The sequence below is a fragment of the Salvelinus namaycush genome, chromosome 32, assembly GCF_016432855.1.
Source record: "Salvelinus namaycush isolate Seneca chromosome 32, SaNama_1.0, whole genome shotgun sequence".
Lineage (NCBI taxonomy): Eukaryota > Metazoa > Chordata > Actinopteri > Salmoniformes > Salmonidae > Salvelinus > Salvelinus namaycush.
In genome coordinates, this window is record NC_052338.1 from 20,214,998 (window position 1) to 20,238,606 (window position 23,609).

The window sequence follows — 23,609 nt, forward strand, 5'->3', positions numbered from 1 at the left end:
ATTTTTTTGTCTTGACCCTGTTCCTGCCCATTTGATAATGGACCATTCTAAATATATTTTACATATTGGTAAAGACAAGATTAAATTGAGAATAGTCTGATGGGTGAAAATATGATCACTTGAGAGAACAGTACGTTCAACCAGAGGCAAGGAACAGAGCAAACGTTTTTTTGTAACTTTCTCAAAATGATCAATAGCCTATAGTTGCATCATGCAGCTCAAATATCTTTGGATTTCTAAGGCCTTCTAATGTTTGTATCATTTATGACAAAAGTTATTTTATTTAGCTAAGTTCAATTATATGATTCATACAATAAAGGTAGCCTAGTGGTTAGAGCGTTGGACTAGTAACCGAAAGGTTGCTAGATCGAATCCCTGAGCTGACAAGGTAAAAATCTGCCGTTCTGACCCTGAACAAGGCAGTTAACCCACTGTTCCTAGGCCGTCATTGTAAATAAGAATTTGTTCTCAACTGACTTGCCTAGTTAAATAAAGGTGAAATACATTTTTTTGAATATATAATAGTGGCACTGGACTTATAAGCATATCTGGTCAGCTAAATGAACAAGCCTACAGCCTATGGCATAGTGTATAGTCAGATAACATACAGTAAAGCCAACTCATTCTGTTCTGAAAATAAAACAAAAACAGGAAGATTTTTTCTTTAGACCACCTAAAATAAATAATGAATGTATTGTGATGGTGTATATTAAATTGATTTATTAGACTTTAAATGTAGATGTTCCAAAAAGGCACATATCAGTGGCTTGTATGCTGCTTGTATGAGTGGAGCCTTGAGATGCTAAACATGTTTATGTTAATTAATGGTAAATTACTGTGAGACCAGCAGACTTTTGCATGACAATAACCAGCTGCCAAAATTTCATGACCCCGACAGCCCTAACAGAGACGTTCAGATAAATGTTTTTGCTTTTGAGGCCCTAATTTCCCTGGTCAAAGCTAGCCAGTCCTTACCTGGTGAGTCACTGTAGGTGTAGCCGTGGTAGCTGAGGGGATGTTAGTGTACACACTGGATGTAGTGAAACTGGAGCCTGGCAGAGAGAAAACAGACACCTCAAACATTGGAAAAACGCAGACAAGAATTAATACTTAATCTCAATCCATTTCAATGAATAGATCATTCACACCAGTGAGCGCAGTAACTGTAGTAGTGAAAAGTGCAAAAACACATTTGCATAAATCATAGCACCGATTTCCTTGTCCAGTAAGCTTGTGCCTGACTTGCACTATGGGACTGTTCAGAACCGTAATGTGCTGGGTTGGATATTTTCCTTCCACATTGCCTTTTCCAGAACAGTTAGAGCAACTATTGTGGATGCGTAACCAGGCCAGGCCAGCCCAGCACAGCTTGGCTCAGTTTGGTCCTGTAGTGTGAATCAAGCATTGGTTGGAAATATTATTATATGAAGTACACCCTTATTGGCGTTGACAGAAAGCAGATGTTTCCGGTTTTCAGGAACACAGTATTTTCAACCTAACTTCCATTTGCGCTCAATAACAGAAGTAGGGAATCCTCTCAGGCGTCTGTCTACATCTGCTACGTTAGGTTATATGATGTGAGTCAGGGTGGTGAGATTGATAGATGGCGATGGCTTGCCTTGGCTGGGGTATGAATAGTGCACCTGGCCTGGCTGGGTTGAGGTATATGCAGAGCTGAAGCTGAGAAACCCAGGCTGGCCAACAGAAGGCACTGCATCAGGCAGCCCTGTCTCTGTCTTAACGCCTGGCCACATAGCACCTGAGGGAGGGATGGACAGAGAGAGAGAGAGAGGGGGAGAGGAAGGGGGAGAGAGGGAGCAAAAGGTAGGAGAGGGAGTTGTAAAAGGAAATATAAAAAAGATGTAGAGAAGGAAAAGAGTTAAAGAAAGACCTTTCAGTCAAAGGAGTGAAACTTATTGGAAATTTTAGAGCATTTGAATCAGTGCAAAAGCTTGACGTAGCGTAACAAGCGTAATAATGAACGAACAGAAGCGTAGTGTTGGGTTATTGTGCAGGTAATGTTAAGAGAAGACCAGGGAGGTGAATAGTGTTTGTGTGTGTGTGAGAGAGCGAGAAAGGACTGACCGAATGGTGGGAGGCCGTAGGTCTGTCCTGCCTGGGGGAAGGTGGTGTACACAGTGGACTGGGTCAGAGGAGGGAAGGCCACCTGGCTGCTGTACGACGTGACAGCTGGGCTGTGGGATAGACGGGGACTGTGAGAACTACTGGAGGAAAACTATCTTCCCAATAGCATGCAGTGGAGAGCTGGGCTCGCATTGATCAATTGTCTCAGCGTAGAAGTGCTGATCTAGGATCAGGTCCGCCCTTGTCCATGTAATCTGATGCATGATGATTTAAAAGGCCAAACTGATCCTTGAGCAGAACTCATACCCTGAGACGCATTGTGAATATGGTCCCTGGGCCCCCATTTATCAAGTGTCTCAGATAAATAGTGCTGATCTAGGATCAGTTTGACATTTTAGATCATAATAGTTCAGATTATTATGGACAGGGCGGACCGGATCCTAGAACAGCACTTCTACTTTGAGACACTTGATAAATATAGGTCCTGACCAGAACTTTTTAATGTCTAGAGTTTCCACAGACAGATTCTTACATTAACATTTATACAGTAGAACTAGAAGTCATCACACACTGATTACTTCTGGCTGCACAAAGCATTTCCCTGCGGGAACAATAAGGTTTGAATTGAACTGTCATGCAAGTCCCAACATACAAGTAACCCAGTGTTTCCCAATCCTGGTCCTGGGAACCCAAAGATGTACACATTTTTGTCCTATCCCTAACACACTTGACTTAACAAATCAACTCCTCATCAAGCCTTAGTTTTTTTTTTTTTTTATATATATATTTTTTTTTAAATCTGTTGTGTTAGTGTTAGGAATAAAAAATTAAAAATGCACCCCTTTGGGTCTCCAGGACCAGAAAACACAGAATAACCTATGACAGCAGACGATACTCACCTGCTTCCATGGTAGATGTGGGAGTTATATTCAGAGGCTGTTGTCATGGTGAGCTCTTTGCAGGTCACTGCTGGAAAAACATGAACAATGGTAGCCAAACCTCAGCTTAAACACATTTTACAAAACATGGTCTCACTATGACAAATTAAAAGCTTGTGTAGACCCAAGGAGTGTTGTGCTCGTACCGGCGTGTGCAGGGCAGCGTTTTCCAAACTCTGTCCTGGGGACCCCAAAGGGTGCACATTTTGGGTTTCGCCATAGCACTACACAGCTGATTCAAATAATCAAAGCTTGAGGATTTGAAACCAGCTGTGTAGTGCTAGGGCAAAACCCAAAAGGTGCACCCCTTGGGGTCCCCAGGACAGAGTTTGGGAAACCCTGTGTAGGATGTTGTGCTCATACCAGTGTGTGTGTAGGGGTTCATGGACTCGTCACAAGCCTGAGGCCCTGCTCCTCCTCTGTCTGAACCAGACTGGTCCCTGCTCCCTGAAATCAAAAAGACAACAGTCAACCATCTACACCAATGAGTGAACTACCACTTATGTTCACTAACGCCATCTACAAGTTTCATCTATTCCTTATATGCTCACACACAATAGATCTGGGCATAAAATGAACACCTACCAAATGTGGGTAGATTTAGGTATTTGCGGGTAAGAATGTCTATTTCACCAGCTACTTTGGCGGGTGGTCAATTTGCAGGGCTCTACAGTGAGAGCAGTACATTCGCAAATGTGAAAATATTCAAAAGTCAAAAGTAGATCGGGCCGATTTCAAGTTCATAACAAATCGGTAATCGGCCTTTTTGGCCGATTACATTGCAATCTACGAGGAGACTGCGTGGCAGACTGACTACCTGTTACGCGTGTGCAGCATCAAAAGGACCTTGTGGCTGCTAGAAGCAAAGGTAAGTTGCTAGCTAGCATTAAACTTAGCTTATAAAAAACAATCAATCTTCACATAATCACTAGTTAACTACACATGGTTGAGGATATTACTAGGTTAACTAGCTTGTTCTGCGTTGCATATAATCAATGCGGTGCCTGTTAATTTATCATCGAATCACAGCCTACTTCAACTTCGCTCAACGGGTGATGATTTAACAAAAGCGGTTTTGCGAAAAAAGCACAATCGTTGCACAAATGTACCTAACCATAAACATCAATGCCTTTCTTAAAATCAATACACAAGTATATTTTGTTAAACCTACATATGTAATTAAAATAAATTCATGTTAGCAGGCAATATTAACTAGGGAAATTGTGTCACTTCTCTTGCGTTCAGTGCAAGCAGAGTCAGGGTATATGCAGCAGTTGGGCTGCCTGGCTCATTGCGAACTGTGTGAAGACAATTTCTTCCTAACAAAGACCGTAATTAATTTGCCAGAATTTTACATAATTATGACATAACTTGAAGGTTGTGCAATGTAACAGCAATATCTAGACTTAGGGTTGCCACCCGTTCGATAAAATACGGAACGGTTACGCATTTCACTGAAAGAATAAACTTTTTATTTTCAAAATTATAGTTTCTGGATTTGACCATATTAACGACCTAAGGCACGTATTTCTGTGTGTTTATTATATTATAATTAAGTCTATGATTTGATATTTGACAGAGCAGTCTGACTGAGCGGTGGTAAGCAGCAGCAGGCTCGTAAGCATTCATTCAAACAGCACTTTACTGTGTTTGCCAGCAGCTCTTAGAAATGATTGAGGCACAGGGCTGTTTATGACTTCAAGCCCATCACCTCCCGGGATTAGGCTGGCAATACTCAAGTACCTATAAGGACATCCAATAGTCAAAGGTATATGAAATACAAATGGTATAGAGAGAAATAGTCCTATAATAACTACAACCTAAAACTTCTTAACTGTGAATATTGAAGACTCATGTTAAAAGGAACCACCAGCTTTCATATGTTCTCCTGTTTAAGTTCCTTGCTCAGAACGTTAGCTTTTTATATGGAACATATTGCACTTTTACTTTCTTCTCCAACACTGTGTTTCTGCATTATTTAAACCAAATTGAATACATTTCATTATTTATTTGAGACTAAATTGATATTCTTTATGTATTATATTAAGTTCAAATAAAACTGTTCATTGTTCATTCAGTATTGTTGTAATTGTCATTATTACAAATATATATATATAAAAATTGGCATCTGCCTTTTTTTGGTCTGCCAATAAATCGGTATCGGCGTTGAAAAATCATAAGCGGTCGACCTCTAATGAGCACGTGCGAGTTAGAACAATTCTGCAGTAGCTGTTTTCAAAGTATGTCAGCTGTTTTGTTTCATAGCTAATCGCACAAAGAAATAGGAATCCTATATCCCACCTCACGCAACAACACCACTGCCTGCCTGTGAAGTGCAGTGCTGATAGATTCATTTTGAGGCACTGCGCACAGCAATAAAAGTTGGTCTAATTTACTCTAAAGTCTTCAAAGTGAGACTTTGTCCTCGTGTTTCTTGGCTATTTACAGTTTTTCACAAGATCGGTTGTTTTTCAACGTTAGTTTGAGTCTGCTGCTTCAACCAATAGCGAAGAGACGCCCTAGTCAGATCCCAAGTCACTCGCACTCAGGACTCTTATAGGGGCAGCTGAACATTTTGTCTCTGATATTTTGGTTAAAAGACTCAGGTCACAAAAAATGAAATGAACCAAAAATGAAATGAAATTTAGCAAAGCACGGTCATCCATTTTGTGAGTTGCTGGTAGACTTCGTAATCTACCTGCCACAGGGGCTGGGCTGGTGGATAAAAAAGTACATTTTAGGCCCTGCAATAGATGGATGAGCATTTTTTTTTTTAGAGCCATTTATTTCTCAGACTTTCTTTTATTCAACTCACCTCCATCAAGCTGGGCATTAGACAAGGAGGAGAAGGAGTCGTCCTGATCTCCTGAGCCCAAGAGAGTAGGGGGACTCTGGTCATCACCACCCAATCCCCTAAAAAAAAAAATCATTTACCAAATATCACAAGCCTATTTACTACCCACCGACAGCACTACCTGAGCTAATGAGAGTCAAGTAAAACTGAACCATCAAACTATTCAGTAATACATTTATCAGTCTAGCCACCATATAGAATCTTTGAAAGGCCGTTAATAAAAACAAACACCACTGTACAACCCACAACAGGAAACAATCACAAAATTATCTTCTAGTGTATGTGAGAATGCTGAAAAAGCTGACAAACCCTCTCAAATGTCTGCTCTTTCAGTCATCTATTATCAGAACATAGATCTCAATCATCCGAAGTGGCTTTCTAGAGACAAAATGGGCCATGTTAAAAAGCATGTTAGAAATAAACAAACTGACCGTGGCTCTTTATCCAGTCCAACGTTGAGTTCATGCCTTGCCCTCTTGATCTGTGAAAGTAAAACACACACATGAATGACATGTTAACAGTTCTTTAAGTCTTAAAACACCTAGAAACAAATTACGACAGTCAATCAGGTAGTGTCAACTTTAGGGTCTGGGAAGTTGTGAAGTGATGTTAAAGGAAAATCCACTCAAAAACCCAACATTGCCACCAATTCTGTCAACAAGAAGTACACTGCTCAAAAAAATAAAGGGAACACTTAAACAACACAATGTAACTCCAAGTCAATCACACTTCTGTGAAATCAAACTGTCCACTTAGGAAGCAACACTGATTGACAATAAATTTCACATGCTGTTGTGCAAATGGAATAGACAAAAGGTGGAAATTATAGGCAATTAGCACAGCACCCCCAATAAAGGAATGGTTCTGCAGGTGCTGACCACAGACCACTTCTCAGTTCCTATGCTTCCTGGCTGATGTTTTGGTCACTTTTGAATGCTGGCGGTGCTTTCACTCTAGTGGTAGCATGAGACGGAGTCTACAACCCACACAAGTGGCTCAGGTAGTGCAGTTCATCCAGGATGGCACATCAATGCGAGCTGTGGCAAAAAGGTTTGCTGTGTCTGTCAGCGTAGTGTCCAGAGCATGGAGGCGCTACCAAGAGACAGGCCAGTACATCAGGAGACGTGGAGGAGGCCGTAGGAGGGCAACAACCCAGCAGCAGGACCGCTACCTCCGCCTTTGTGCAAGGAGGTGCACTGCCAGAGCCCTGCAAAATGACCTCCAGCAGGCCACAAATGTGCATGTGTCTGCTCAAACGGTCAGAAACAGACTCCATGAGGGTGGTATGAGGGACCGACGTCCACAGGTGGGGGTTGTGCTTACAGCCCAACACCGTGCAGGACGTTTGGCATTTGCCAGAGAACACCAAGATTGGGAAATTCGCCACTGGCACCCTGTGCTCTTCACAGATGAAAGCAGGTTCACACTGAGCACATGTGACAGACGTGACAGAGTCTGGAGACGCCGTGGAGAACGTTCTGCTGCCTGCAACATCCTCCAGCATGACCGGTTTGGCGGTGGGTCAGTCATGGTGTGGGGTGGCATTTCTTTGTGGGGCCGCACAGCCCTCCATGTGCTCGCCAGAGGTAGCCTGACTGCCATTAGGTACCGAGATGAGATCCTCAGACTCCTTGTGAGACCATATGCTGACACATGCACATTTGTGGCCTGCTGGAGGTCATTTTGCAGGGCTCTGGCAGTGCACCTCCTTGCACAAAGGCGGAGGTAGCGGTCCTGCTGCTGGGTTGTTGCCCTCCTACGGCCTCCTCCACGTCTCCTGATGTACTGGCCTGTCTCTTGGTAGCGCCTCCATGCTCTGGACACTACGCTGACAGACACAGCAAACCTTTTTGCCACAGCTCGCATTGATGTGCCATCCTGGATGAACTGCACTACCTGAGCCACTTGTGTGGGTTGTAGACTCCGTCTCATGCTACCACTAGAGTGAAAGCACCGCCAGCATTCAAAAGTGACCAAAACATCAGCCAGGAAGCATAGGAACTGAAAAGTGGTCTGTGGTCACCACCTGCAGAACAATTCCTTTATTTGGGGTGCTGTGCTAATTGCCTATAATTTCCACCTTTTGTCTATTCCATTTGCACAACAGCATGTGAAATTTATTGTCAATCAGTGTTGCTTCCTAAGTGGACAGTTTGATTTCACAGAAGTGTGATTGACTTGGAGTTACATTGTGTTGTTTAAGTGTTCCCTTTATTTTTTTGAGCAGTGTATATTACAAATCTTTTCCGAGATGTGAGATAATTAACTTGCTATCTGTAGTATCGTATAGATTTGGAATCGTGACATTACGTACTTTCGAGGAAAATAGGCACGTTTCGACATATTCCTTCATTCATTGGATTCCTATCTCCTTTCTATAATATCTCTGGCAACGGCACCATGCAATGCGCACTGGACTAAAGAGGCAGACTAATTGGAAAAATGTGCTAGACCCTCCTTTAAATTACACCTTTCTTGAGGTAGGAATATAGTAAAATATGATCAATGGCTTATTCGAGAGGAGATATCCTCCCGAGTTATGACATTGGCCTGTATTGAAATCGGACATGTACGATAGATGTTTTCGTGATCTAAAAGTAATATTCCTATTATCTTTCAGTGTAGTGAGAGAGATTTTATCACGGTGTACGTCATACCGGCAGGATTTCTGCCTGCTTGAACGCCAATAACTCAGATACCCATGAAAAAACATGAAATGACCCAGGGAATCAATAGAAAATCCCGCAGAGATGCAAAATAAACAAATGTAACATTCAAAATCGGTGAGCCATTCCTTTAAGGTGAATGTCTTGAGTCTCAACTCACCGGCAGTTCAGGCAGGTCCTGCAAGTCATCCATGTCTGCTGAGCCACGTCCTCCTGACATATCTTCACTCTCTTCGTCTGGGGAGGCTGTCCGGACCCTGCTTCACACAAACACGGTATGCCCAGGGTGAGTGGACAGGACCACTGGTTTAAGTAGCCAGCTATGATCCCCTCCCCCTGACGCATCTCCAGGTGCCCCCCGCCCACCCTACTATCGTAGGAGTTGATCAACAGTGAGGCGTGATGTCGCCTACTGGGGAAGAAGTGATGCACGGTCGGCCTAATCTACTGCAGGGGAGCGGCACGTGCACCGTGGCCCCACCACTCCGGTGTTTACAGTTGGATTAAGGGGAGCGTGCCTCCTTACATGACCTAGCCTACATTTGAGGAAATGTATTCTCTGCGGATTATATGAGCGGCATTAGGTGTTCAGGTGCAAGCTGTCGTATCAATAGGTGGTCCACTGGATAAGATCTAACCTCATTTTCAGCCACAGGCCGCCCCCTTTAGCCTCCTCTCTGTGTGCCCTAGCCATAGAGCCCTGATCTAACTGTCATTTGCGGGAAGAAAAGGGAGAAAATAGTCTTTTAGAATTTCCCATCTGACCTAATTTATCAGACACTTGTTAAAGAAAACCGTGTACATGAACAGGATGCCAGCCACCTGAATTATAGGCATAATCGAGGCACGTGTCCCAAAAACACTTATGCAACTATTCCTAGTAAAACGGACCACTGCATATTTTTTAGGAACCATTTTTGTACACCATGCAGCTTACGTCAGATCATCTTGCAACTTTCTCTGTAAAGCTAACTTTTGTCAAGGTTTCATATATTCTACAATTGGTTTCTTTTTTCATTGTCAGTAGGCCCATCCATTTTCAGCGTTGATATCCATAACATCTAAGTGTTGATATTGATGGCTCATAGCTTCAGAAGCTTGTGCATTCACCCCATTGTGTGCGCTTGTTCTGAGATTTATTTTTCAGACTTTTACTGAAGAAATTGTTGATATTGAAAATGTGTTTTAGCCAAGATTCTCTTAGAAAATGCACACTAAAATGTATTTCTCATATGTAGCAGTACTGTTCTTTATTTCAGATAAACACTTATCTTTCTATCAACGATCTTTTAAAATAGTCCTGGGAGTGTATTTTTCTAATTAAAGTGACCTAAAACATACTGACTTCATCCAGTGTCCTGAAAAGTGGATTAGTACATGTATCATTTGCATATTTTGTATGGAAACAGTATCAGAAAAATGATAATACAAAAAAAATCTAAATATTTGTGTTAGATTATAAATCAGTTTTATATCTTTACTGTTCTTAGTATGAATAATTGTTTTTATATATCCTTAAAGATTCATTTCAATTATTTTATATATCCTTAGAGATGAATTTCAATGATAAATTCAAGCTCTTTGTGTATGAGAAGTAATTATTTAGCGGCCTGCAGTAATGTGTACTCCCTATAACTCAAGGCCTCTCCTGACTGATAAGAAGTTATGTGATATGCAGAGAAATCCTGGGTGATGGAAGAGTACTGAAGTGCATATTTGTGGAAAGGAAGGGGCGAGAGCTAAGGGTGTAAGTGGACACTGCACTGTATTGAACGTATGTTTTTACAGTCTTATGTCCAACAATTAAATGTATTTATACATTTAAAAAATTGCTCAGAATATTTTGGGTTCGAAATAAAACCACAGCCAAATTCAGCCCGCCAGTTGGGAAACCCTGGTGTTTACCTTCAATTGGTTAAGGTTAATTTGGATATATCAAAACGAGAAGAAAACCCCTATTTAGGTTGTCGTGCCTTGCATCAGGGATACAAACTGGTGAGGGCCCAAAAAGGTGACACTTTCCCCCACAGAAAAATGCACAAATATCTCTGCTTAGGAGGAAATGCAGGTTTTAACTAATTAAAACAAAGAATATTATCTACATGATCAGCTTGGGTGTAAAATAGTGGTTGAAGTGAACCTAACTCGCAGCTAAAAAATGTAAAGAAAGCAATCCAATGTTATTTGTTGTCTAGACTTTACTGCAAATGACACTCAAGTCTTGAGAAAAAAAACACTACACTAATATTGCAGTTAGCCATGACAGCCTTTATAATAGAACACTTTTATAAAGTGTTCCCCAAATATTGCACTTGGGGAACAAAACATCTTAAGTAGAAATAGAATGAAACAGGCATTCTATTTTTGCTCTATTATAGTGGCCACTATAGACTTCGATTAAGTGCACAAGGCTACATGTGTGCAAAAATAACATTCACTGAGTAAAAAATAAATAAAAAGAAGATAATCCCCCCTCTCACTCACACGTGTTACTGTCAAGTTCAACACAACAAAAGCAATATCTCTGGGCTACACTGCACATTATTACATTGTACACTTTCTGCCTGTGGACATCTGTTCTACAATGTGCCAGCAAAAGTGAGAAAGTGTGTGGTGTTCCTTTCACCTCTATAGTAGCATCCAGCATCCAGCATAAGCCAGGCCCAGCTCCAGCTACACTTGATCCCTGAATCCACTTGTTTAACAAGCAACGCCTCATTTTCAACTAATTCTCTCATTCTGAAAATTAACCACATACTGTAGAGGGATAACATTAGTTAACAGATAGTGGTTAGTTTGATAGCTAGTTAACATTTCACACAGATTGCCAGGGTCCAGTAAGCAACTAACGTGTTACAACTGTGAGGAACGGTGGTTTGCTGAAAATCTCCAAACGCGCATCACTCGTTCACTAACAGCCAGTAGTCATCCAAAGCCCCCCCACCCCCAAACGTATCTCATCGGATCTACACGAATCACGTAGGTCACCCATTTTGGATTCAAAACGGCGAAAGAAGGAAAACCATCTCGGTAGCACTCCACCAATCAGGCCTTTATGGTAGAGTGGCCAGACAGAAGCCACATAACACCCCACTTGGTGTTTGCCAAAAGGCCCCTAAAGACTCTCAGACCATGAGAAACAAGATTCTCTGGTCTGATGAAACCAAGACTGAACTCTTTGACCTGAATTCCAAGGTTCACGTCTGGAGGAAACCTGGCACCATCCCTACGTTCAGGACCTCGGACTGGGGCGAAGGTTCACCTTCCAACAGGGCAACAACCCTTGGCACACAGCCAAGACAACGCAGGAGTGGCATCGGGAAAAGTGTCAGTGTCTTTGAGTAGCCCAGCCAGAGCCCAGACTTGAACATCTTTGGAGACCTGAAAATAGTTGTGTAGCGAAGTTCCCCATCCAACCTGACAGAGCTTGAGATAATCTGCAGAGAAGAATGGGGGAAAACTCCAAATACAGGTGTGCCAAGCTGTAGCATCATACCCAAGAATAGTCAAGGCTGTAATCGCTGCCAAAGGTAAATGTAACATTTCTTATATATATACACACACTGCTCAAAAAAATAAAGGGAACACTAAAATAACACATCCTAGATCTGAATGAATGAAATATTCTTATTAAATACTTTTCTTTACATAGTTGAATGTGCTGACAACAAAATCACACAAAAATTATCAATGGAAATCAAATTTATCAACCCATGGAGGTCTGGATTTGGAGTCACACTCAAAATTAAAGTGGAAAACTACACTACAGGCTGATCCAACTTTGATGTAATGTCCTTAAAACAAGTCAAAATGAGGCTCAGAAGTGTGTGTGGCCTCCACGTGCCTGTATGACCTCCCTACAACGCCTGGGCATGCTCCTGATGAGGTGGCGGATGGTCTCCTGAGTGATCTCCTCCCAGACCTGGACTAAAGCATACGCCAACTCCTGGACAGTCTGTGGTGCAACGTGGCGTTGGTGGATGGAGCGAGACATGATGTCCCAGATGTGCTCAATTGGAATCAGGTCTGGGGAACGGGCGGGCCAGTCCATAGCATCAATGCCTTCCTCTTGCAGGAACTGCTGACACACTCCAGCCACATGAGGTCTAGCATTGTCTTGCATTAGGAGGAACCCAGGGCCAACCGCACCAGCATATGGTCTCACAAGAGGTCTGAGGATCTCATCTCGGTACCTAATGGCAGTCAGGCTACCTCTGGCGAGCACATGGAGGGCTGTGCGGCCCCCCAAAGAAATGCCACCCCACACCATGACTGACGCACCGCCAAACCGGTCATGCTGGAGGATGTTGCAGGCAGCAGAACGTTCTCCACGGCGTCTCCAGACTGTCACATGTGCTCAGTGTGAACCTGCTTTCATCTGTGAAGAGCACAGGGCGCCAGTGGCGAAATTGCCAATCTTGGTGTTCTCTGGCAAATGCCAAACGTCCTGCACGGTGTTGGGCTGTAAGCACAACCCCCACCTGTGGACGTCGGGCCCTCATACCACCCTCATGGAGTCTGTTTCTGACCGTTTGAGCAGACATGCACATTTGTGGACTGCTGGAGGTCATTTTGCAGGGCTCTGGCAGTGCTCCTCCTTGCACAAAGGCGGAGGTAGCGGTCCTGCTGCTGGGTTGTTGCCCTCCTACGGCCTCCTCCACGTCTCCTGATGTACTGGCCTGTCTCCTGATAGCGCCTCCACGCTCTGGACACTACGCTGACAGACACAGCAAACCTTGCCACAGCTCGCATTGATGTGCCATCCTGGATGAGCTGCACTACCTGAGCCACTTGTGTGGGTTGTAGACTCCGTCTCATGCTACCACTAGAGTGAAAGCACCGCCAGCATTCAAAAGTGACCAAAACATCAGCCAGGAAGCATAAGAACTGGTCTGTGGTCACCACCTGCAGAACCACTCCTTTATTGGGGGTGTCTTGCTAATTGCCTATAATTTCCACCTGTTGTCTATTCCATTTGCACAACAGCATGTGAAATTTATTGTCAATCAGTGTTGCTTCCTAAGTGGACAGTTTGATTTCACAGAAGTGTGATTGACTTGGAGTTACATTGTGTTGTTTAAGTGTTCCCTTTATTTTTTTGAGCAGTGTATAAGTTATTGTTAGAATCTGACCTACTGCTCTTGCACCCTCTCTTCTTCCAGGGCTGTGGTCAATTCGAATTGAAGGCAATCAATTCAGGAAGTGATTTTAATTTAAAAAAATCTAAAATAGACAAACTTTTGAAATAAATAACTTCTACACATTCGTTTGAGAAGTTATTGAAAATATAGTTTCTGTCAAATTTGGAATTGTAATTATATATATATATACACACACACACACTTGAAAACATTTCTCCCGAGTGGCGCAGTGATCTAAGTTGTGATATTGCAGTGACGCCTCTATTGCATGCTAGAGGCGTCACTACAGACCCGGGTTCAATCCCAGGCTGTATCACAACCGGCCGTGATTGGGAGTCCCATAGGGTGGCGCCCAATTGGCCCAGTGTCGTCCAGATTAGGGGAGGGTTTGGCCGGGGGGACTTTACTTGGCTCATCGCGCTCTAGCAACACTGTGACGGGCTGGGCGCACCTCAGTCATCAGTTGAACTGTTTTCTCCGACACATTGGTGCGGCTAGCTTCCGGGTTAAGCAGGCAGGTGTTAAGCTCGGTTTGGCAGGTCATGTTTCGGAGGACGCATGACTTGACATTTGCCTCCTGAGCCCGTTCGGGAGTTGCAGCGATGAGAAGATCGAAATTGGGGAGAAAATGGGGGTAAAAAAATGCAACAATTGGAAACATTTTTAAAAACGTGTTTTTGCTTTGTCCTTAAGGGGTAGTGTGTGTAAATTGAGGGGGTGAAAAAGCAATTTAATAAGGCTAGGATTGCACATTTTGGGGAATATTCAGAGGTGGAAACTTTCCGTGGGAATTAATGGGAATATATGCAAATTAATATTAATACCATTTAAATGTAAATGCTTTTTTAAATATTTACCATATGGAGACAGAAACATAAACCTAAGTAGACAATTGCAAATGATTAAAACCTGCAATTGATTAAATCCTTCTAAAAAAATCTATTTAGTTACAAATTGAACCTTACATGAGTTGACTCTTCACATGGGATGATTTCACTGAACAACAAAAGTGAATATTGAACAATCCCCAATGATTCATCGCATCTCCCAAAACCGTTTTCAACATACATCTGTAAACTAATAGTCTAGAAACTAAAGCTTTGGTTGTCTTCCTCTCAGGCTTCCATGTCTTCTCCTTAGACCTCCTCAATGTCCAACTCTTGAACATCAGACTCTGAGGCCTCATCTTCACTGTCACTTTCCAACCTTGTTGAGGATGGCTCGTTGTCAGGCTCAAAAAGCCTCAAATTTCCCTGGATGGCCACCAATTTTTCAACCCTTGTATTGGTCAGCCTGTTGTGTGCTTTGGTGTGTGTGTTCCCAAACAAGGACCAGTTGCGCTCTGAGGCGGCTGATGTCGGTGGGATTGAGGATGATGGAGGCAACAGGGGAAAGAGCCTCTGATCCACAAAGTCCCTTCCACCAAGTGGCATATTGCATCTCCATCCCAAAGCCCTTGCTTGGAAGTGTACCTCGCAAGACTGCCGAGAACGTGGCAAGACACGGTAGTGATGACACCATTGGCCTTGTTGATCTCTGAACCAGACTGGATGCACTTGCCAGCATACTTGGGGTCCAACATGTACGTTGCAGCATGTATGGGCTTCAGGCAGAAGCCTTCATGCTTTTTGATGCATTTCAGAACTGCAGTTTCCTCTGCTTGGAGCAACAGTGAAGTGGGCAGGGCAGTACGGATTTCTTCTTTTACATCTGCAAGCAGAGTCTGAACATCACACAGGATGGCATTGTCTCCCTCAATCCGTGCAATGGCTACTGCTATAGGTTTCAGGAGTTTCAGGCTGCTTACCACTCTCCCCCAAAATACATCATCCAGGAGGATCCTCTTGATGGGGCTGTCCATATCGGCAGACTCTGATATGGCCATTTCTTAGAGACTCCTTCCCCTCCAGGAGACTGTCAAACATGACGACAACACCATCCCAACGGGTGTTGCTGGGCAGCTCCAATGTGATGCTCTTATTCTTCTCACTTTGCTTGGTGAGATAGATTGCTGCTATAACTTGATGACCCTTCACATATCTAACCTTTTCCTTGTCTCTCTTGTAGTGTTTCTATTGTTTTCAGTGCCATGATGTCCTTGAGGAGCAGATTCAATGCATGAGAAGCACAGCCAATGGGTGTGACGTGAGGGTAGGTCTCCTCCACTTCAGACCAAGCAGCCTTCATGTTCGCAGCATTGTCTGTCACCAGTGCAAATACCTTCTATGGTCTAAGGTCATTGATGACTGCCTTCAGCTCATCTGCAATGTAGAGACCGGTGTGTCTGTTGTCCCTTGTGTCTGTGCCCTTGTAGAATACTGTTTGAGGGGTGGAGATTTAGTTAATTGTTCCTTGCCCACGAACATTCGACCACCCATCAGAGATGATTGCAATACAGTCTGCTTTCTCTATGATTTGCTTGACCTTCACTTGAACATCCAGCAAATGAGTAGATAAAACATGTCTGGTTGGAGGGTGCATGCTGGTTGAAGAACATTCAGAAATCTCTTCCAATACACATTGCCTGTGAGCATCAGAGGTGAACCAGTTGCATATACAGCTCGAGCAAGACATTCATCAGCATTTCTCTGACTACATTCCTCCATTGAATCAAAAAACTTCTGATTCCAGGAGGACCATGAACTTTTGCTATCGATAAGGTGTCTGATTCATTATTTTCCCCTCGAATAGAAGTAGAGGGACTTTTGTCAGAGGTTGCTTGTTGTGAGGGAACTTTATGCACTTGGCCAGATGATTCTGCACTTTTGTTGCATTCTTCACATAGGATTTGGCAAAGTATTTGCACATTTATACAGCTATTCCTTCTACATTAGCTGCAGTGAAATGTCTCCATACATCATATGGCATTTTCCCGTAAAGATTAGAAAAAAAGAGAGAGAAAAAAGTTTAAAAATACAATTCCATGTACAGATAAATAGTTAGATTAAACAACTTTTGTAAGATAAATATTTTAAAATGAAACATGGAAACAGGTGACTTCTCACTCAGTGAGCAGGCTCAAGCAAGCTAAAAACCCACATGGTAGCAAAAACTAACTAGCAGAAATCGTAAACAAGTTAGAAATGATTTAAACACTTTGCTGTAGGCTACTATTTCCTAGTTAACAAAAAAAACATATGTTATACAAAATATATTCACCCCACCCAGAATTGTAATCAAAACTTACCAGAAAGCATGTAGTCCTTGGCTCAGACAGTGTAGTAGTGTGGGCATAATAGCATTTCATTAGTGTGATAAATCTTGAGAATCAGCTGTACACGTAATGGAAGAATGCACTGTGCATGCAGAGGGTTGCAATTCCATTGAATTGGGGATAGTTTAACCAAAATATGCCACAAGACCTAGAATTGCCTTGTGCATCCCACACAAAAAAAATCACTGTTATAAGCTAACTTTTTTGATGAATTTAAGCAAAATTCCCAGGCTCAACTTCCCATGGAGAAATTCTGGAAATTTACCGTAAAGTTTCAGACACTTTGCAACCCTAAAATAAGGCTGTAACATAACAAAATGTAGAAAAAGGCAAGGGGTCTGAATACTTTCTGAATGCACTGTACACTCCCCCCAAGGGGTACTATATACACACATTAAAAGTTACATTTTATGCATTCTGAGACAGTAAAGTTGTGATATTGCATGCAAATGTAACATCCATAATGCTAGAACTGCCCAGTAGTACTAAGACCAAAAGGCAAAGCTGAAGAATTCAAATGAGGGCACCTTTGACTAAATAAAAAGTCTAAAATATTCCTGTCATTCGCAGTGCAGTGTAAACTTTTTAAAATGTTAAATATGAATTTAATCTGATGGTTTAAAGATTTGCAAACAGCCCTTGCATTTTCTATTGAATTTAGGCATATTATGAATCTGGTCTTTATAATCTAATACAGTGTTAAGATCTGGTTTGTGAGACTATTGTGAACCCAATGCAATCTCGGTTGTCCTGACAACCATACAAAAGCTCGAACTACTCACTGCACCTGCTGTCGACATAGGTAACCTGCTGTACCTGTGCTGTACACAGTGATCAGCTGATGTTACCCTATGGTGTTTCCAGTTCTCAGAACCGTCACTAAACTTCTAGCCATCTGAATCACAACACACACAGGCACTGTAGTACGCTTTATGCAAAACAATGAAGCAAGCCTACCTGCTCCACAGACACTGAGGTATGAATCTTTTTTTTTATTTTTAAATAGGCTATACTGTAGTCTACTTTAGGCATCATTAACTAGATTCAGCTGTGGGTGGATTTTTTTGTTGAGCGGATTGTCACGGGGCAAGAACATAATTACAAATACAAGTGTTGGGCTAAAATAATTATTTCAAGCTTTGCTTACATTTGTATACGATACTTGGGAACAGATTTCTTAAATTAAAATACATTTTTTCCTGGTGTTTTTACAGTCTTATGTCCAACAATGAAAATGTAAGTTTATTAAAATTGGGATGTCTCTGTGCTGCCTATGAATATTGTCTTGATAAGCAAACATTGTGTGTATGATGATCTTACTGTTATTATTATTGCCTCCTCTAATAAGACATTGTGACATTTACAGGGGCACTGTGCTGATTTGACTTAATCTTTGTCCAGGAAAACCAGCCCTACAGTGCCTTCAGAAAGTAGTCACACCCCTTGACTTTTTCCACATTTTGTGTCACTGGCCTACACACAATAACCCATAATGTCAAAGTGGAATTATGATTAGGAATTTTTACAAATTAATTAGAAATAAAAAGCTGAAATGTCTAGAGTCAATAAGTATTCAACCACTTTGTTATGGCAAGCATAAATAAGTTCAGGAGTAAAAATTTGCTTAACAAGTCACATAAGTTCCATGGACTCACTGTGTGTAATAGTGTTTAACTCATCTCTGTAAGGTCTCTCAGTGGAGCTGTGAATTTCAAACTGATGCAACCACAAAGACCAGGGAGTTGAACATTGAATAACCCTTTGAGCATGGTGAAGTTAATAATTACACATTGGATGGTGTATCAATCCACCCAGTCACTACAAAAATACAGGTCTTTCCCCTCAGTTGCCAGAGAGGAAGGAAACCACAAGGATTTCACCATGAGACCAATTGTGACTTTAAAAACAGAGTTTAATTGCTGTGATAGGAAAAAACTGAGGATGGATCAACAATATTGTAGTTACTCCACAATACTAACTTAAACTACAAGGTGAAATGGAAGCCTGTACAGAAAAAAAAGAAAACAATTCTGCATTCTGTTTGCAATAAGGAACCAAAGTAAACATGAAAAAAATGTGGCAAAGATATTACATTTGTGTCCTGAATACAAAGTGTTATGTTTGGGGTAAATTCAACACATCACGAGAACCACTCTTCATACTTTCAAGCATGGTGGTAGCTGCATCATGTTATGGGTATGCTTGTCATTGGCAAGGACTAGGGAGTAAAAACAAAAAGCTGATAAGCTAAGCACAGGCAAAATCCTAGAGGAAAACCTGGTTCAGTCTGCTTTCCACCAGACACTGGGAGGCAAATTCACCTTTCAGCAGTGGAGTTGCTTACCAAGACAACGTTGAATGTTCCTGAGTGGCCTAGTTACAATTATTTAATTAAATAGTCTTGAAATCTATGGCAAGACTAAAAAAAAAAATATCGGCCGTCTAGCAATGATCAACAACCAACTTGAGAGTTAGACCCATGCAGTTTCTCTCTGCTTACCTCATGGACATGTCAAAATAAAAGTCCCACACAAGTTCTTGCTTTTACATGTGCAGCAGGTATGGCGCACGTGTAGGATTTTGACATGAGGTTTAGTATATTAGAATCCCCACATGGAGCAGGTACTCTTCCCCAGATCCACATAAAATGTACAGATATTAAGATATAGCTAGGTAAGCAGAGAGGAAGTGAGTCTACAATAGACCCACGTTTGGAATGTCCGTTTAATTTGTTTGTTTTTCTCAATCCCCCCTGCATAAGGACCAACACTACAGACAACCGGCAGAGTAAATTTAAATGTAATTAACTTCAGGCTTCCTGCGGACTATTTTTACAAGATAATTATGACATCTGGTGGTAGCTGCTTTTAGTGTGTAAATACTAGCCTTGCTAAAAGCAGCTATGGTGGTGGGTGTCTGATGCTGACTTTAGACTGTAATTTCAATACATTTTGAATGATAAGCGTGCAGATGATAGTAAAATAGCTAGCCAATTTTGCCTCCTGGGCAAATCCAAGTTAAATTCTATACAAGTGAGTGTGGGGGGGTACTAATAAGTAATTAGCATGCCCAAAACAGGTGTGCTAACGTTAACTGCTACACGCACAACACTGAATCCAACACTGGTTCCTAATTTCTATTAATCTTTATTCAGGAACTGCATACACGATTAAGTGTTGCTAGCGATGGCACGCTTACTAGAACATTCTACATTTGTAGAGTCAAGGACAGCTTGTGAAGGTGAAGTCCAGTTATTGCTAGCAAATAAGATATCTAGCTAACCGCTAAATTAGCCAAATTACTACGTTACTTAGCCAACGGACTTCTCATTTTAGCAAACTAAGAGGCATTGGAAAGCTATAAAACATGGTTTTATATATTGCAATTAGCTGAGTACCGGGAACATAGCTAACTAGAACGTGTTAGCTAGCGCATAGCAAACTGCATTGTTTTTAGCTAGCTAGCCAACTCTCTCGAGATGCTATGCTAGCTAACGGAGTATTGCCGCAACGTGTTGGAACTTCCCTTCCAAAGATTGAAATCGTTACCGCCGTGGGTCTACATTTTAGTTAGTCAAACTTAACCTTACCATTGGTGTAATGTATTTTTGCTTTAGTCGAATGTCTTCGTACTGAATCCACACCGCTTTGTCTGTTGTTAGACCACTATTTAGCAGGAAGTTTTGATTATTCATGTTACGCCGTGTGCACGGTCCTTGCAATCCGGGATCTTTGGGACGTCACTACCCATCATTGAAGCTGAAATGTTAAATTGTTAAGGGGTACTTTAGATATGTTTCCATCAAATTGACTGACTTGTCGCAGATAAAAGGCTGTGCATGATGATGTATGGCACATAAACATACCTTGTGCGTTTAAATTCACATGTACTGAATAAAAAAGACAAGTTAAATGGGTTTCCATCGCATTTTCAACTCTACTAATGGTTTTCTCACTTTTTTTGTTGTTGCTTTATATTGCAGGTGTGCCCACTATGGTATTGGCATGTGCGCTCTAGCCAACAGTGCGGCTAGAGCGCACATATAACCTACAAAATGAGATTATTGTGGATAAAAGAGCGAGATTATATTGTTATTTGTCAAACGGCAGCCAAGCATCAATGATCATGTCATCAGAATAAGACACTTGTTATTTATTTGAAAGGAGCATCAAACTCATCAATCAATCATTCAAATGTATTTATAAAGCCCTTTTTACATCAGCTGATATCACAAAGTGCTGTACAGAAACCCAGCCTAAAACCCCAAACAGCAAGCAATGCAGGTGTAGAAGCACCTGCATCATCATTTTGCACTTTCACCACCCTGTGAACGCCATCATAATTTATTTAATCTGTAGCCTAATAAACTGCATGCTTTCCCAACGAGTCATGGTGGGAAGACCACACATCATCGCATGACTCTACATTTATTTTGAATAGACGACAACATTCTGTATACTTCTGGCCCCTCTTTGGACACTGTGTTAACTAACCTCCAGACGAGCTTCAATGTCATACAACTCTCCTTCCGTGGCCTCCAACTGCTCTTAAACGCAAGTAAAACTAAATGCATGCTATTCAACCGATCACTGACTGCACCTGCTCGCCCGTCCAGCATCACTACTCTGGACGGCTCTGACTTAGAATACGTGGACAACTACAAACACCTAGGTGTCTGGTTAGACTGTAAACTCTCCTTCCAGACTCACATTAAGCATCTCCAATCCAAAATTAAATCTAGAATCGGCTTCCTATATCGCAACAACGCATCCTTCACTCATGCTGCCAAACATACCCTCGTAAAACTGACCATCCTACCGATCCTCGACTTCGGTGATGTTATCTATAAAATATCCTCCAACACTCTACTCAACAAACTGGATGCAGTCTATCACAGTACCATCCGTTTTGTCACCAAAGCCCCATACACTACCCACCATTGCGACCTGTACGCTCTCGTTGGTTGGCCCTCGCTTCATACTCGTCGCCAAACCCACTGGCTACAGGTTATCTACAAGTCTCTGCTAGGTAAAGCCCCGCCTTATCTCAGCTCTCTGGTCACCATAGCAGCACCTACTCGTAGCACCGCTCCAGCAGGTATATCTCACTGGTCACCCCCAAAGCCAATTCCTCCTTTGGTTGTCTTTCCTTCCAGTTCTCTGCTGCCAATGACTGGAACGAACTGCAAAAATCTCTGAAGCTGGAAACACTTATCTCCCTCACTAGCTTTAAGCACCAGCTGTCAGAGCAGCTCACAGCACCTGTACATAGTCCATCTATAATTTAGCCCAAACAACTACCTCTTCCCCTACTGTATTTATTTATTTATTTATTTTGCTCCTTTGCACCCCATTATTTCTATTTCTACTTTGCACATTCTTCCACTGCAAATCTACCATTCCAGTGTTTTACTTGCTATATTGTATTTACCTTGCCACCATGGCCTTTTTTTGCCTTTACCTCCCTTATCTCACCTCATTTGCTCACATTGTATATAGACTTATTTTTCTACTGTATTGACTGTATGTTTTGTTTATTCCATGTGTAACTCTGTGTTGTTGTATGTGTCGAATTGCTATGCTTTATCTTGGCCAGGTCGCAGTTGCAAATGAGAACTTGTTCTCAACTTAAAATAAAGATAAAAGAAAAATATATATATGCACATCATTTACACCGACATTTCTCGGTGGAAATTTCAGCTTCTTTCATACTGGACACCGATACATAAAAATGGTATCCATGACTTAATCTGACTCTGGGAAATAGATAAAGGGCCTCAATGCCAAAATCCCAAAGTACCTCTATAGGGATAGGAAAGGTTTGTGGTTAGGGTAGGGACGTCCTAAGGAACCCGGATTGCACTAACTACGCGTGTCGTGCAGCAAAATTCGTATCCCCCTTCCCCAATAATTGGTATTTTGACCAATCACATCAGATCGTTTCAAATCAGAAAATTTTCAGACCAATAGTGTGGAAAAAATATATAATTGCCCCTCCCCTTTTGTCCTCAGAACAGCCTCAATTTGTCAGGGCATGGACTTTACAAGGTGTCGAAAGCGTTCCACAGGAATGCTGGCCCATGTTGGCTCCAATGCTTCCCAAAGTTGTGTCAAGTTGGCTGGATGTCCTTTGGGTGGTGGACCATTCTTAATACACATGGGAAACTATTGAGCATGAAAAACCCAGCAGCTTTGCAGTTCTTGACACAAACCAGTGTGCCTGGCACCTACTACCATACCCCGTTAAAAGGCACGTAAATAGTTTGACTTGCCCATTCAACCTCTGAATGGCGCACATACACGATCCTTGTCTCAAGGCTTAAAAATCCTAACCTGTCCACATTTACACTGATTGAAGTGGATTTAACAAGTGACATCAATAAGGGATCATAGATTTCACCTGGTCAGTCTGTCATGGAAAGAGCAGGTGTTCTTAATGTTTTGTACACTCAGTAGATAAAATTGAATGAAGCCAATATTTCCAGGAGACCAGCACCAATAATCAAAATGTACCAGGTGTGTGGTGCTTTTTTAAATTGATATGAAAATGTATGGAAATGTGTTCCTTGGAATAGAATGTAGTCAGCTAAAACTGACTACTTACTATTTTAGCATACTACTTACCAAGACTTACCATATATTTTCTTAAAACTCCTCAATTCAGTATCAAACTGGCCTCCAGAAAATCACTTGGTTCACACTTCCATTTGAA

The 23,609-nt window shown here is 41.9% G+C and overlaps 1 protein-coding gene across 6 annotated transcripts in view; it reads right to left on the bottom strand.

Moving 5' to 3' along the window:
* LOC120026854 (eyes absent homolog 3-like) overlaps positions 1 to 20,607 on the bottom strand; it is a 29,106-nt gene extending 8,499 nt beyond the window's left edge. For 2 of the 6 annotated variants that reach the window (XM_038971569.1, XM_038971566.1), the window contains exons 1-9: positions 20,488 to 20,607; positions 8,704 to 8,800; positions 6,309 to 6,358; positions 5,839 to 5,936; positions 3,387 to 3,470; positions 2,985 to 3,054; positions 2,086 to 2,195; positions 1,619 to 1,759; positions 976 to 1,052 (exon numbers count right to left, since the gene is read on the bottom strand). In XM_038971569.1, the coding sequence (XP_038827497.1) occupies positions 976 to 1,052; positions 1,619 to 1,759; positions 2,086 to 2,195; positions 2,985 to 3,054; positions 3,387 to 3,470; positions 5,839 to 5,936; positions 6,309 to 6,358; positions 8,704 to 8,763 (690 nt within the window). In that variant the 5' untranslated portion in view covers positions 8,764 to 8,800; positions 20,488 to 20,607. Of the gene's footprint in view, positions 1 to 975; positions 1,053 to 1,618; positions 1,760 to 2,085; positions 2,196 to 2,984; positions 3,055 to 3,386; positions 3,471 to 5,838; positions 5,937 to 6,308; positions 6,359 to 8,703; positions 8,804 to 20,487 lie in introns of all 6 variants that reach the window. The other 4 variants (XM_038971568.1, XM_038971567.1, XM_038971570.1 and 1 more) reach the window with 4 other exon arrangements.
* Between the last annotated feature and the right edge of the window lie 3,002 nt (positions 20,608 to 23,609).